We start from the raw sequence: 17139 nt of genomic DNA, 5'->3' as shown, positions 1-17139 counted from the left end.
AATTAGGGACACTGTTGCTCCTGGGGTATCGGCGAGGACCATTCGCAACCATCTCCGTGAAGCTGGGCTACGGTCCCGCACAACATTAGGCCGTCTTCCGCTCACGCCCCAACATCGTGCAGCCCCCCTCCAGTGGTGTCGCGACAAGCGTGAATGGAGGGACGAATGGAGACGTGTCGTCTTCAGCGATGAGAGTCGCTTCTGCCTTGGTGCCAATGATGGTCGTATGCGTGTTTGGCGCCATGCAGGTGAGCGCCACAATCAGGACTGCATACGACCGAGGCACACAGGGCCAACACCCGGCATCATGGTGTGGGGAGCGATCTCCTACACTGGCCGTACACCACTGGTGGTCGTCGAGGGGACACTGAATAGTGCACGGTACATCCAAACCGTCATCAAACCCATCGTTCTACCATTCCTAGACCGGCAAGGGAACTTGCTGTTCCAACAGGACAATGCACGTCCGCATGTATCCCGTGCCACCCAACGTGCTCTAGAAGGTGTAAGTCAACTACCCTGGCCAGCAAGATCTCCGGATCTGTCCCCCATTGAGCATGTTTGGGACTGGATGAAGCGTCGTCTCACGCGGTCTGCACGTCCAGCACGAACGCTGGTCCAACTGAGGCGCCAGGTGGAAATGGCATGGCAAGCCGTTCCACAGGACTACATCCAGCATCTCTACGATCGTCTCCATGGGAGAATAGCAGCCTGCATTGCTGCGAAAGGTGGATATACACTGTACTAGTGCCGACATTGTGCATGCTCTGTTGCCTGTGTCTATGTGCCTGTGGTTCTGTCAGTGTGATCATGTGATGTATCTGACCCCAGGAATGTGTCAATAAAGTTTCCCCTTCCTGGGACAATGAATTCACGGTGTTCTTATTTCAATTTCCAGGAGTGTATTTTCTAAATCAATAAGTAACTTGTATTACACACTGTCTAAAGCAGCCTACTCAGGGTTCAAACTGTATCCTTACCAAATTTCATCGAAATTGGTTAATTGGTTTAGTAATATGACATTATATATCTTGAACTATGAGTTGCACAATGATATGATTTTGGAGGTACTTTCAGTGGTATATGTGAACACTGTCTGCAAGATGTGTTACGAATAGGCCTACAGTTGTAGTAAAGAAACAATAAATTGAAATGCCATGCCTGATGCGAAAATGAGCAGTGAATCTGTATTAAGTGATACACTGTTTTCCTTTCATCATTTTGTAGGGGTTGTCAGCGAGAAAAAATTTCATAAAGCTTGTAGTGTGTTTATGTATAGAATGTGATGCAAGTCAAATACTGGATGAATAAAAACTGAGTATTCACGTGTTATGGCCTACACTTCATTTTCACGCCCATCCCTTGGATAGGTAGGTGGTTATTACCTCCATAGCAGTTCTATTCAGACTGTAAGTATATGTTACCAAGATTGGTTGAAATTGGTTCTGGGTTTTGGATGATGTGTAACATATGTACATACATACATTTTTATGTGTATGGATATTTTTTTCCATTATGCGGTTGTGATGAAATAAAGCCTATATGGTGTCCCAGGCTGTCCTCAAGTTACATTCGAAAATCCCATGAAAATTCGCCTAGTAATTTTGAAGGCTAACACGTTCAAACGGGCAGACAAGAAACTTTTGGTAAAACTTTAAATCACGATATTTTTCTGTGATCCGATTTTTGTAAGCTAAAGTCTGTACAGTGCCCCAAGGTATGCTGAAGTTATCTGTGAAGCCCTGTGAAAATTCATCCGGTAGCTTAGGAGAAGCGTGTTCAAACAGACAAGCACGTCAGTTTTACAGTTTTATTATTAATTTAGATTAGACAAAATCATGTTCTAATTCTTGCATAAAATTGGTACAGTAGTCGGAACGTCTCTCTGTGTATAACACAGATTTTGTTTAAGTCATAGATTTTAAGTTAATTTATTGAGGATTCTGTTTCTATTTTGTTTATATCACTGGGTGATTTGCTTTGCGACTGTCAAGCTATTGTTACTTACACTTGCTGCATCACTGTGAACGGCTACCTGAAATGAAAAAAAGAAGACGAAATGTCAGTAAACTTTTATACTTGTCGGCAGTAAACAAAGGCAGATTTCAGCAACAAAGTGTCAAAACATACATACTAGTACATCTGTTCAAAACTTTTGCGGCAAATGAAATCGACTTTGCCTTTTTTGGTGCTTGGGGGGGGGGGGGGGGGGGGGGGGGGGGGGGGGCTTCCATTCACTGAAATAATTTTATACATGCTACTACAGCTGTTAATACTTTAAGGCAAACACGGCTCTTAGTTTCTATATCAGGGAGGGTTGCAACATTTCATTAGACAAAATGGTTGTTCTAGGGCTCTCTTGGATACTTTAGTGTAACAAATTTACTAGAAATCATAAGTTTTCGAGATGTTGTAGTAGGAATGCTATGAGAATTCTGATCTGATTTTACCTTCATGGACATCACATGATCATGAAGGTAGTAACATGCCCATCACAAGAACACTGATGTCTTCAATGATCTTGAGCGTATGACATCTCCAAGACGGCAGGAAATTTAAAAATAGTGGTAATATTAAAAATTAAAAAATGGTAGTTGCAAGGAAATTACAAAAATAAAGATGGCAAATGGTGGTAAACATTGAAAAAAAAATGCAAGGTGGCCATGGCAGGAACTACCATTGTCCCAATCATGGTGGCTAACATTACCCCAAATGCATGATGAATACTATTGGGGCAACGAAGGTCACCATTCACAGTAATGGTAGTCCCTACAATTTGCGTAATACCAGTCAGCAGCTACTGGGCAATATGCTATTTCACCCAAATGTCATGTAGTTTCCTCTGGTTGACGATTTAGCATTATCAGCAGAACATGACAAATGTTTTGTACTGCAAGATAAAGTTAATACCCTAGCATGGAATTACTGTAATGTTTGACTGACATTGAAAGTGGGCAGCTGAAAGTGCAGGAACAGACATTACTTTTTCTTCGGAATGCAATCTTTTTATAAGGAAATTTATGTATAGAACACTTTTGTCTAATTTTTCTCCACAAACTCCTCCATCCCTAATATACTATGCAAAGAGATGAAATTTTCTGATGAGAGAGAATATTAAGTGCTTACCTATTTATTTTTTGACATTGGAAATACTGTTAGAGACAATACTTCTGAACATAGCACAGAATTCTGATGCTTGTATGTGTGTGTGTGTGTGTGTGTGTGTGAGAGAGAGAGAGAGAGAGAGAGAGAGAGAGAGACCCATGTAATTTCTTAATGTATAAACGAATACTTTTGTAAACGCTGCTAATTCAGATGAAGAAGGTTGGATGTCTTTTGTGTGTGTGTGTGTGTGTGTGTGTGTGTGTGTGTGTGTGTGTGTGCTTTAGAATTTTTTTCGATAAATGATTCTGTGGGAAATTACTGTGTATAGTTCTGAAATGGAGAGTTTGGCAAAAAATGTATAGTGAATATCGGGAATCCATCTCGATATTTAAAAAAATATCATTATTTGCTCTTGATATATCGAAAAAGTATCGAGAAACTATCAACATACTTGCCTATAAAATTTCGGCTGCCCATTGTAAATGCACTGCTGGCTGTAGAGCTGTATTTTTAAGTACTGATTTTTTTATTAGATATTCTGTACATTAACAAGCTAGCAGCCTGCCTATCCGCGTTACAGCAAGAATTGAAAAGAAAATTATGCATGTTCATGCTTGGTAATAACCACCTTGCTAAGAATGGTAACTACATGTAAGTGGTTCAATAAAAGTAGTCTGATGGGTCCTTCGTTAAGTTTTGTCACCTATCGATTTGTCCAAAACACTTCATGTCGACTTCCCTGTTTTTGCAGTTCTGCAAACGCAATGACCTCGCAGTTATAGCATCACTGCATGAGGTAGTTAACGCTACAGTTTCTGTTGGTACCAACGAGCATCGATTACACCAGCATTTCCACTCACATATCTTTGCCCGCCACAAACACCAGTTTTGTATTTCTTCACCATTTTCAGCAAATGTTTTTGAAGAATGTCGATGTGAAGAAATAGCACACTTAAAAATTATTTTTTTAGACAGCTGGTGTGGTATTTCTTCACATCGGAAATCTTGTTATTACATTCATGCCGCCAAGCCTCAGTGCAATCTGACTTCTTCTTTTGTGCCACGTCTACTTGCTTCATACAGTCAGAAGAAAAGATTGGACATGATGGAAGCTCAAAGAGTAGTAAAACTTCTTCAAGCAGTGAAAGTAAAATTGTGTTCTACTACAACTTCGAAAGAACATCTTCAAATATTTACCAAATATTGTGAAAAAATATAAAACAAAAATATTGGCGCTCGATATTGCCTTTTTGATATCGATACAACAGGGGAAAAAATATCGCCGATGTATATCTGAACTTTTTTGGAAAAAAATGTCAACATGTCTAAATTGACAGCCTCACTACACTGTAACTGATTGTAAAAAAATTTCTGGTAGCGTCCTATTGTATTTTTTAAATTTACTTCCATCCGCCATGTATAAGTTTTAAATTCACTATTATCCTCCATCATTAATTTTTAAATTTCCCATCATCTGACATCTGATGATATCACTGAAAAACAGGTGTGGATTGTGACTTCATAATGATGACATCACAGAGAAGTGTGCTTGACTTATATCACAAGTGTAAACAAATTAAATCCTTTTGACTAGACGACCCAGAATCGGCATAGCATGTTTTGTCTGGTGGATCACTGAGGACGCCTGTTTTCGTAATATGAAAGTATTAATACGAATAACCAAATATTGAAATAGAGACATTCATCATTTCTCATGTATATTCAGTCTGCAATGAAGCATGATGTTCCAGTAACGGTTTCTATGCTATGGTTGGCTAACAGAAGCAACCCAAGGAGTCGCCATATTATCCGAAAATTAAACAGAGAACCGACTCGTGGAGATAACATCTTGGACCTACTGATAACAAACAGACCCGAACTTTTCGACTCTGTAAGTGCAGAACAGGGAATCAGTGATCATAAGGCCGTTGCAGCATCCCTGAATATGGAAGTTAATAGGAATATAAAAAAAAGGGAGGAAGGTTTATATGTTTAGCAAGAGTAATAGAAGGCAGATTTCAGACTACCTAACAGATCAAAACGAAAATTTCTGTTCCGACACTGACAATGTTGAGTGTTTATGGAAAAAGTTCAAAGCAATCGTAAAATGCGTTTTAGACAGGTACGTGCCGAGTTAAACTGTGAGGGACGGGAAAAACCCACCGTGGTTCAACAACAAAGTTAGGAAACTACTGCGAAAGCAAAGAGAGCTCCACTCCAAGTGTAAACGCAGCCAAAACCTCTCAGACAAACAGAAGCTAAACGATGTCAAAGTTAGCGTAAGGAGGGCTATGCGTGAAGCGTTCAGTGAATTCGAAAGTAAAATTCTATGTACCGACTTGACAGAAAATCCTAGGAAGTTCTGGCCTTACGTTAAATCAGTAAGTGGCTCGAAACAGCATATCCAGACACTCCGAGATGATGATGGCATTGAAACAGAGGATGACACGCGTAAAGCTGAAATACTAAACACCTTTTTCCAAAGCTGTTTCACAGAGGAAGATCGCACTGCAGTTCCTTCTCTAAATCCTCGCACAAACGAAAAAATGGCTGACATTGAAATAAGTGTCCAAGGAATAGAAAAGCAACTGAAATCACTCAACAGAGGAAAGTCCACTGGACCTGACGGGATACCAATTCGATTCTACACAGAGTACACGAAAGAACTTGCCCCCCTTCTAACAGCCGTGTACCGCAAGGCTCTAGAGGAACGGAAGGTTTCAAATGATTGGAAAAGAGCACAGGTAGTCCCAGTCTTCAAGAGGGGTCGTCGATCAGGTGCGCAAAACTATAGACCTATATCTCTGACGTCGATTTGTTGTAGAATTTTACAACATGTTTTTTGCTCGAGTAACATGTCGTTTTTGGAAATCCAGAATCTACTCTGTAGGAATCAACATGGATTCCGGAAACAGCGATCGTGTGAGACCCAACTCGCTTTATTTGTTCATGAGACCCAGAAAATATTACATACAGGCTCCCAGGTAGATGCTATTTTCCTTGACTTCCGGAAGGCGTTCGATACAGTTCCTCACTGTCGCCTGATAAACAAAGTAAGAACCTGAGGAATATTAGACCAGCTGTGTGGCTGGATTGAAGAGTTTTTAGCAAACGGAACACAGCATGTTGTTATCAACGGAGAGACATCTACAGACGTTAAAGTAACCTCTGGCGTGCCACAGGGGGGTGTGCACTTGGTGCAGGGAGTGGCAACTCAACCCTTAACATAGACAAATGTAATGTATTGCGAATACATAGAAAGAAGGATCCTTTATTGTATGATTATATGATAGCGGAACAAACACTGGTAGCAGTTAATTCTGTAAAATATCTGGGAGTATGCGTGCGGAACGATTTGAAGTGAAATGATCATATAAAATTAATTGTTGGTAAGGCGGGTACCAGGTTGAGATTCATTGGGAGAGTCCTTAGAAAATGTAGTCCATCAACAAAGGAGGTGGCTGCCAAAACACTCGTTCGACCTATACTTGAGTATTGCTCATCAGTGTGGGATCCGTACCAGATCGGGTTGACGGAGGAGTTAGAGAAGATCCGTTTCATCACAGGGTTATTTGGTAACCGTGATAGCGTTACGGAGATGTTTAGCAAACTCAAGTGGCAGACTCTGCAAGAGAGGCGCTCTGCATCACGGTGTAGCTTGCTCCCCAGGTTTCGAGAGGGTGCGTTTCTGGATGAGGTATCGAGTATATTGCTTCCCCCTACTTATAACTCCCGAGGAGATCACGAATGTAAAATTAGAGAGATTCGAGCGCGCACGGAGGCTTTCCGGCAGTCGTTCTTCCCGCGAACCATACGCGACTGGAACAGGAAAGGGAGGTAATGACAGTGGCACGTAAAGTGCCCTCCACCACTCACCGTTGGGTGGGTTGCGGAGTATAAATGTAGATGTAGATATAGATTTAAGTTGCTAAGCTAACATGATGTAATAGGCACTTCTTGTATTTATACTCATACTTTAGTATTACGACAATATGCTGTTTAAGCGATACACATACATTCAAAATCTCTCCGACACAATTCTGTTTTAGTGTAGTTTGTTGTGATAATGTGTTGGAAACTGTGATGTCGTCGCTTAAACATGTTACTTCACATTATGCTTTTTACTGACTCACCGTCTGCGGCAGTTATCCACAAGAAAATAAAACTCGCAAGAAGTATGCACAATACAGTCACGAAAAGAAATTTGCCGATAATGCACTTTATACCGGAAACACCGCCAGAAAACAAAGAAATGATTAACAATTGAAGGTAGTAGCACATATTTCATGCCTTTATTTCCTCTATCATTCGCGAAACTCGAGCTAGATGGTGATGCATATGTTACTGTATTTTGGTGCACTATAGAGATAAATTTAAAAAAATAACATATCTTTCCTACAGTGTACTGAATTGTCAAATCCAGAAACAAGAAAGTATCTCTCCTGCTATCAAAACATTAATATTAAACGTCAATTAAAGATACGTAATGGAGATATACAGGGACTGATGATTCAGCTGCTCACTTGATTCCCCACCGTTGTTAGCATCAGAACGTGAAAATGATGTGAAGATTGGTAGGACACTCCTAGGTTCCACAACCAGAGCCTTCTAGTAGGCTATAGGAGCTGTACCCCCGAACATCCACATCCCCAAAACTCTACGACATGAAGTTAACCGGAATTTCAGGTAACAGTTTTAAGACTACCTACTGCCTGTTTGTAAGACATCCCCAGACGTCAGAAGTCCGTCAAACCGTCTTCAGCACAAAAAAATGTGCATGACTTGTTTGTATCACCTCAACTTACTATCGATTTTGCCACGCGGTCTAGCCCGCTGCTTCCCGAATGGGAAGGCATGCCGGTCCCTGGCACGAATCCGCCTGGTGGATTAGTGTCAAGGTCTAGTGTGCCGGCCAGCCTGTAGATGGTTTTTAAGGCAGTTTTCCATCTGCCTCGGCGAATGCGGGCTGGTTCCCCTTATTCCACCTCAGGTACGCTATGTCAGCGATTGCTGCGCAGACACTGTCTGCACATATGCTCATCTTAAGCTTGTGGTCTCGCGGTCGCGTTCTTGCTTCCCGAGCACAGGGTACCGGGTTCGATTCCCAGTGTGGTCAGAGATTTTCATCTGCCTCCAGATGACTGGGTGTTTGTGTTGTCCTCATCATTTCACCATCATTCATGAAAGTGGAGAGATTGGACTGAGCAAAGTTGGGAATCTGTAACGGCGCTGATAACCGCGCAGTTGAGTACCCCACAAACCAAACATTATGATTCACGTAAGCGTACACCATATTGACTCTACCACGCAAACATTTAGGGTTACACTCGTCTGGTATGAGATGCTCCCGGGATGGGTGTGGGGTCGACTGGGGGCCGAAACGCACAATAACCCTGCGTTCGGTGTGGAGCGGCGGTGGGGTGGGTGGACTGCTGTGGCCTGTTGTGGAGTTGTGAACTACTGGGGGTTACGGCGGGACAAAGCCTCTCCGTCGTTTCTAGGTCTCTGGTTTAAATACACAATACTATCGATTTTTATGTGCTACAAGAATAAAGAGTTTGTCAAGTTGTTTATATAGTTTTGTTATATTTTTGTGTTAAAATATTGCAGATATGTAACTCCTGACGGTCGAGAAAAGCTGTGTCCTGTCAAGTCAGCGGGTTTGCAATGCTCAGCCAACTGTTGAATCGCGGCGTGCGGCAAAAATAACAACTACGGGGCAGCTGGCCACTAACAAGGGAACCTTCCCATCGCACCTCCCTCAGATTTAGTTATAAGTTGGCACAGTGGATAGGCCTTGAAAAATTGAACACAGATCGATCGAGAAAACAGGAAGAAGTTGTGTGGAACTATGAAAAAATAAGCAAAATATACAAACTGAGTAGTCCATGCGCAAGATATGCAATATTAAGGGCAGTATGAGCTCAGCAGCGCCGTGGTCCCGTGGTCCCGCGGTTAACGTGACCAGTTGAGGGACGAGAGGTCCTTGGTTCAAGTCTTCCCTCGAGTGAAAAACTTAACTTTTTATTTTCAGTTTATGTGACAAACTCTTATGTTTTCACCACTTTTTTGTGAGTGATTATCACATCCACAAGAAAACCTAAATCGGGCAAGGTAGAAGAATCTTTTTACCCATTCGCCAAGTGTACTAGTTAGGTGGGTCGACAACATATTCCTGTCATGTGACGCACATGCTGTCACCAGTGTCGTATAGAATATATCAGACGTGTTTTCCTGGGGAGGAATCGGTTGACCTATGACCTTGCGATCAAATGTTTTCGGTTCCCATTGGAGAGGCACGTCCTTTCGTCAACTAATCGCACGGTTTTGCGGTGCGGTCGCAAAACACAGACACTAAACTTATTACAGTGAACAGAGACGTCAATGAACGAACGGACAGATCATAACTTTGCGAAAATAAAGAAAGTAAAATATTCAGTCGAGGGAATATTTGAACTAAAAACCCCTCGTTCCGCACCTGCTCACGCTAACCACGGGACCACGGCGCTGCTGAGCTCAGATTGGCCTTAATATTTCCTGTCTTGCGCATTGACTACTCAGTTTGTAAATTTTGTTTATTTTTTCATAGTTCCACACAACTTCTTCCTGTTTTCTCGATTGATCTGTGTTCAGTTTTTCAAGGCCTATCTACTGTGCCAACTTATAACTAAATCTGAGGGGGGGGGGGGGGGGTGCGATGGGGATGTTCCCTTGTAAGAACGTTTGCCGGCGACTGCTGAGAAGAAACGCTTATTGTTAATAAGAGAATTAGTGTGATTCTTTTGTTCACAGAGAATAGTTCTTGGTTTGTCCTTCTAGAATTCCAGTAGATTGCTGAAGTAGTGAGCCTCAAGAGAGATTATCTCAAGAGTGTGATGAGATCAGCTCACACGCACGATACGTTAACTGGTATATAATAGAGATAGAACTCAAATGTCTTCAAAGCAGTTCTAAGTCGTTAAGAAAGGTATTTTGGGAAGACTTTCGGCTTGTGTATACAATGATTATTTCGCCGATTTTGGTAGTCACGCCAGGTATAGGGAAAAGCTCTGATTTATTGAAGTGTGAGATTAATTTCACGTAGATGTGATTAATAGTGCCTTGTGCTGCTTAATAGCTACACAATGGTAGGAGAACCGGGTTTCAATATTTTTGTGAGATTTTCTGTTGGATGGTGTACCTGAAGAGACGTGTTCACGCGAATTCGTTTAGTTATTTTGTGGTTGAGGATTGAAGCACGCACTAAGGGGTAGTAGCCTTGCATTTTGTTATTGTGCTAGTATAGGTGTACGCAAGTACTGAGGAATAGTGACCTAGCAGTATTTGGTTGGATTTATTGTGTGAGCGTCGTAACATATTAAATTCCGGAAATCTCGTTGGATGCGCTGAATGTGTAGTCTACATTAAAGAGAACGGTCGTCGTACGTAATAGTTATTTACGGAGAAACAGTCGGAAGTTTATTGAGAATTTTATGGCTTTTCCCCTTGTCCCTAAGCGACATATCAAGAACCATTTATTAGAGAACACGCTAATTCTCTCTGAAAGAGATCATCGAGTGTTGTGTTTTGGATTTTAAATATCAGTGGGTCACATAAGTCAACTCCCGAAGTGATAGAGGTTTGCCTGATTATTTGAAGTTCATATAGCTGAAAATTGTCTGTGACACTCACGTTTTTTGTTTTTTTAATTTTTTTAAAGTTATGTTTTCGCTTAGTGGGGTTTTGAATAGAGAACCAGCACCAATAAAATAAGACGCTGACTTGTACCTGTAAATGAATTAATTGAAGGAAATAAAGAAAACGATTTTAAACTGAAAAAATCAGTACCTGACATGTCCTTTATACATAAATTATTACAAGAAAAAATAATCAAAGGCTTATTTGAAAGCAGACTAATATCTTGAATATATCTTTACTGAATAAAGTAAATCCAAAGGTGAACAAACTAAAAAGACTGGGATACTGGCACAAGCAAAGTTCAAAGAAAAAGAAGAGAAGGAATAGTATTTTTTCAGGTAATAACTTGCAACGGAAAGAAAGATAATTAATAATTATTTAAATAGGGAAAACAAGTTTATGTTTTATTGCAAAGTGATTAATTATAAATGAAAAGTTATTCCATTTAATTCTGAAAGGTTGAGATTAACGAATTAGTTTATCACGATAAAATTTTAATAGAGCCAAGGATACTGTTGTAGCAAGGCGCTATTTATAGAGGTTATCGTTGATTGATAACGAGAGACGAACAATATAAAATTATAACTTTGCCTTGTGAACGTATTCTCCGATTTGCGTAAAAATTCGTAACGTTCACACTGTCTCAGTGAGATAATGAGGTCCCATATTCCGAGGAGTGTAGGGTAGGGGACAATGTGTAATTACGACTAGCAACCGGAATGGTACTTCCGTACACCTTAACACTAAAGGATTTTCTTTTTAATTTTAAAAACTCCAAAATTTTTACATTACACCCTGTTAGACGTTATATGCTGAGTATACTATTATTGAATTACATGTAACGCATGGAGCATATGACCATGCAGCGCCCCCTACCGAGGGCGCTTCGCGGCTAGTTGACTTGTTTAGCCTCAGTATACGCTCTGCTTCAAGACTGCTTGTGTCGCAGTTATAGTCGTATGTTATTGGACACTTTCTTTGAGTTATCAAGGCAGTACGCCTGGTTGATTAGGAAGGAGTTGAAGTTTGTGGTATGTAACTCATATGACCCGATCTCATTTTCTGTAACGTTGAGACGTGTTGAGTGTGCTGTTCACTTATGTTTTGTACTTTTTTTGTAACAGATGTCTGAAGATGGGTGTAATCCCGAAACGCGTAACATGTTCTAATAGAAGAGTCAACTGAACATCTCATGACTTTATTGCGATTGTACAGCATTGGTTGCCAATTATTAACATAAAAATGATCGCAAGCCTAAGATGGGATTTTATGTCCTGTTTTTTTCTTTTTACACCGCTTAGGGCTTGTTGACCAAACCACTTCTGATCGTTCAAATTCTATATAAAAGACATACTAGTAGGTGCATCGGTAGTTGTAACCATGCATTGCACTCTGCATGGATCGCAGCGTTTCTTTTGAATTATTTAACATGTTGCTGATCACGCAGTTACAGCTGCAAGACAAGGCAAGTTGTCCGTTGCGTACAGGAGCATTGGTGTATAACTGTTAGGAGATATTAGACAATATTTTAAAATTCACAGTCAGATACTAGAAAATTGTTTTTTCATGATTTATAGGAAGAATGATTAATTTCAGTTTTTTGTTCTCTATCAGAATACTGACATGTCCGAGAAAAGGTGGTTCCAGGAAATGTTTGAATACTGACATGTCGGAATAAGTGTTTTCAAAGTACAGGTTGTACGGCTTTATATCATATTTTATGATAACGATAATAAAAGTTTTCTAGATTCCATTTGCAATTTTAGAGAAAAAGTATAGGTAAACGATAATATTGTCAGAGATGGAGCTTTACAATTTTTCTGTACGTCTTTCATTAGGCTAATAATAATTATTACAATTTTTGATAGTTTAAAACTAACAGCTTTCACAGTCGCTTATGAAAACGTGTCCTCATTGAGCGGAAAATAACAGAAAAAGAATCTGGTTTCGGTAGCCACTCATAAAGAAAATTTAAAGTTAGTTAGCATTCAAAGATGGTTTCACATTCACGTTCCAAAATTATCGGTCATGTTTCTAGAAAGTTTCCAGAACAAAATGCAAGCGTTAATGGCAAGAACATTAGCGAATTAGTCTCACCGAAAGAAGAGCTACCGCTGCTACGGCAAACAGTCCGAGGTGGCTCATGGCTTCTGCGCTCGTGCTGTTGGTGAAGGACAGTAACAGCTTGTTTGCTGCACAGAGCGCTTTATATTGGCATGCGGTCTTCCTGGAGCGAGGAATCCGTGCAGAACATGGTTCGCCCTGCACGCCGCCACTTCCTGGGCCCCGATCCCCGTGGCGCAGATAGCATGCATTGTTTTTCAGGTTCTCGCGTGTGCTACATATCCGCCTAGGGATAAACTGCAGCGTTGGCAGCGTACAGGTCAACGACTCAGAGTAACTGAAACTATAGTGGGATACATATTGAAACGTTCCAGCTAGTGATCTCTGTACTTCCCGTTCCTGGATGGAGACCCCTACTATCCGAGCATGGAACATACGCGTCCTAACGGATTTTTTGTCACCTACCATGCAGTAACAAGGCAACTAGCTTTGATCGCTTTGTAAATGACTAAGGATTATTTGTTACTTTTCCGGTTACTAATCTTATCTTATTGACTGGTATAGGCATAAGGAAAGGGGTTGGGGGTGGAGCAGAGTAGAGATGGCGATATCGCTGAAACAAACGGTTCGGTTATACCGGTTTCTTTCATCCCTAGTTTAACCTGACAGTTGAAACCGCTCATAATAACCGATTTCTGAAATAATCGATTTTCGGTTTTTTATTATTGTTCTTTTCAGTAGCAGACGTAGACATCGAATAGTGATTGAAAAATTCTGTTACTCAGTTAGGCATTTGCATTTTAAGTTTCAAGATACCTAGAATCAAAATATCAAATAAAATAGGCAAATAAAAAAAACTTTGTCCATATGCTGTTCTTTGCTTTCCTCGAAAAGTAATGAGGGGTTGAATACTATGAAAAATCAACAGTATTCTCCCACTGATCGTACTTTTTTGAAAAACTCTGCTCAAAAATCATGTTGCAATCGAGAATATAACGAATAGTTAGTGTTAAAGTATAAAAACTGGGGATGGAGAACTCTATTTTTCGTGTTGTCTGTTCGTAAGGGCTACAAACAGATAAAGGCATACTGTGCAAACATAGACAGCAGATTAGTTGCTTTCTATTTGTATTATAAACAATGAATCAAAGTTTTTAGTTTGTTACTGTTGCATTAATTTCCTCTTTTAGTATTTCATAGAAATGACAGACAAATAAGGTTTTGGGTAAAATTGGTAGCGTTCTTTTTCTTTGATTATTTCTAATGATAAACCTGTTTTGTAGCCAAATATATTTATTTACTTTAACAGGAATTTGAATACAATCGACTTTTTGATGACAAAACTAAAAATGCTCTTTCAAAAAATTCAAATGAGCAATTTAGATAGTAATCAAAATAAAACATTTACCAGTTGGCGAGGGTTAAAATTTCAGTTTAGTTAATCCAATATTTAATGTCCAATATGTGCATAAATACTCGTTATATAATGTGCTGATCTATAAGCCTATTCCTGTCATCGGAAACAATATCATTCAAAGAAGCTACCAATCATCCAAAAGTCAGGACTTTCATACCGACAATAAATATTTCTGCATTACAGATGACAAGCCTGTCATATACCTTCTACTCTGCTCCCCCCCCCCCCCCCCCCACCACCACCACCAGCACCAGCACCACCAAAGTATAGATCGCTTCTTCTGGATAGTAAAGGAAAGTATGTCTCAGCAATGCTCTAGCGATTCTTATATTATCTATTTGGTGCTCGTTTCCATCGGCGTTCTTATTAACGTAGCTCTGATTGCTTTTTCCATTTTCTATAATCACGCAATATTTCAAACCAATGGAAATTTTATGAATAAATATTACATATTTTTAAAAAAGTTTTATTGAAAAACCGAAAGTTTTAGCATCACTCCTATAAAAACTGACACAGCGGCTGTCTACACGGTTATTAGTAAAAAGAGCATCACTCCTATAAAAACTGGTACAGCGGCTGCCTACAAGGTTATTAGTAAAACAAAAAATGATCTGTTACAAGGAGACCAAACAAATACCGAAAAATACAGCTTATTCAGAACTAAAATACCGGTATCAGTTTTAACCAGTTGGTTTTTCCCATCTGTAGGGGAAGGAGGACTGGAAGTAAGACGGGGCAGCTTCTCCCTTCTCGGAACTTGGATGTAGACATTTTCTTCCTTTCAGAATTCTGACACATTTTTAGAAATGTTTATCAGTACCTCTTCAAAACCGCAGATATAGCATATCATAGTGCGACGAGAAATACTGTGATTTTGACAGTAGCTACATAACTAGGGTTCAATTGCTTATCGTGCTGTTCATGGGGAATTTTGGCCCTTTCCTTGGCGCGGAGTCGATTTTGGTACTGTCCAGCAAGCAAGGCGTATTCCAAACTTTACAGAACATTGCCAAAATAAAAACCTCAAAATATTCTCTCTCGCTTGGTGGTACAGCGCCCATCAAGCTGCAGCAAAAGCCCGATTGGACATCCAACACGAAATCAACCCCCAATCACCAGAGCAGCCTCTCGTCCAGCACCAGCGGTATATAAACGTGCTTTTAGTGTTATAACTGGCGATATCCAACCCTAAATCCCACGAGGACGGCATCGGTTAAGCCCTGGGCTGTTAAGAATTAACTACACAAGCCAGTCTGAAGGTGGTTTTAGGACGTTTCCCCATATTCAGTTAGTCGAATGTTAGGTCTGGAATGTACTTTAGACAAACAACCTGTAATGCTTCTTGTCCACAATTCGAAGAAATGAAACACCTGCACATCCTCAGACAGTCGCCTGTTTAATGCTTCTTCTCCACAATTCGAAGAAGTGAAACATCTGCACATCTTCAGACAGTCACCTGTTTATAAGGCGGCTTTGTTATTTTTCTTAATTGGTTATGTTATCCTGTCTTTCTTTCACTATTTTACTTTAATACTTACCTAGACTAAACTTTAATCAAATTTCACTAACAAAACAGAGGCAAGATAACATTATCTGTAGCCACAAACTTCAAAATATAAATTAAATAATGGTATGCTATACTAAATGGTACTGTTACATGGCTGATTTTTATTGAATGCTCATCTTTGTAGCAGCTATTTCCCGTATAAGTCCTCTAACAATTATATGAATCCTTTCTTTCAGTATTCCAGTGGCCTCCGTGATATGGTCTTTAGCCTGATGGTTGCTAATAGCGCTCAAGAAGTGAACTTCATGTTCGTTATCTCCTTGACAAAGAATAAAAGTGAACGGAGTATATAGCCAGAGGTATTAAATCGCACATTATGGTTCGTCAAATATTTGACCGGAAATGTTAAACGGTACGCATGCGGCAGCATGCACTATCTAATACACTATGTGATCGAAAGTATCTGGACGTCCCCAAAAACATACGTTTTTCATATTAGGTGCATTATGCTGCCACCTATTGCCAGGTACTCCATATCAATGATCTCAGTAGTCATTAGATATTGTGAGAGAGCAGAATGGGGCGCTTCGCGGAACTCACGGACTTCGAACGTAGTCAAGTGACTGGGTGTCACTTGTGTCATTCGTCTGTACGCGACATTTTCACACTCCTAAACATCCCTAGGTCTACTGTTTCCGATATGATAGTGATGTGGAAACGTGAAGGGACACGTACAGCTCAAAAGCGAACAGGCCGACCTCGTCTGTTGAGTGACAGAGATCGCCGACACTTGAAGAGGACAGTAGTGTGTAATAGGAAGACATCTATCCAGACCATTACATAGTAACTCCAGACTGCATCAGGATCCACTGCAAGTATTATGAAGTTAGGCGTGAGGTGAGATAACATGGATTTCATGGTCGAGCGGCTGCTCATAAGCCACCCGTCACGCCGGTAAATGCCAAACGGCGGTGGTGTTTAGGTGCGGTCGTATTTTTCGTGGAGGGGGCTTGCACCCCTTGTTGTTTTGCGTGGAACTATCGCAGCACAGGTCTACATTGATGTTTTAAGTGCCTCCTTGCTGCCCGATGTTGAAGAGCAATTCGGGGATGGTGATCGAATGTTTCAACACGATCGAGAACCTGTTCACACTACACGGCCTGCAGCGGAGTGGTTACACGACAGTATCATCCCTGTAATTGACTAACCTGCACACAGTCCTGACCTGAATCCTGAAAACGCCTTTGGGATGTTTTGGAACGCCGACTTCGTGCCAGGCCTCACCGACCGACATCGATACCTCTCCTCAGTGAAGCACTCCGTGAAGATTGGGCTGCCATTCCCCAAGAAACTTTCCAGCACCTGATTG

The 17139-nt window shown here is 40.6% G+C and overlaps 1 protein-coding gene across 1 annotated transcript in view; it reads right to left on the bottom strand.

Annotated features, from left to right (window-relative positions):
* The window catches only part of LOC126100329 (uncharacterized), a 40135-nt gene extending 27145 nt beyond the window's left edge, over nt 1-12990 (bottom strand). The window contains exons 1-2 of the mRNA XM_049910942.1: nt 12880-12990; nt 2009-2035 (exon numbers count right to left, since the gene is read on the bottom strand). Of these exons, the coding sequence (XP_049766899.1) occupies nt 2009-2035; nt 12880-12927 (75 nt within the window). The 5' untranslated portion in view covers nt 12928-12990. The remainder of the gene's footprint in view (nt 1-2008; nt 2036-12879) is intronic.
* Between the last annotated feature and the right edge of the window lie 4149 nt (nt 12991-17139).

Source organism: Schistocerca cancellata, chromosome 9 (genome assembly GCF_023864275.1).
Source record: "Schistocerca cancellata isolate TAMUIC-IGC-003103 chromosome 9, iqSchCanc2.1, whole genome shotgun sequence".
NCBI classification, from domain to species: domain Eukaryota; kingdom Metazoa; phylum Arthropoda; class Insecta; order Orthoptera; family Acrididae; genus Schistocerca; species Schistocerca cancellata.
The sequence above is the reverse complement of the archived record's forward strand: the minus strand, read 5'-3'. Positions and strand labels throughout refer to the sequence as shown.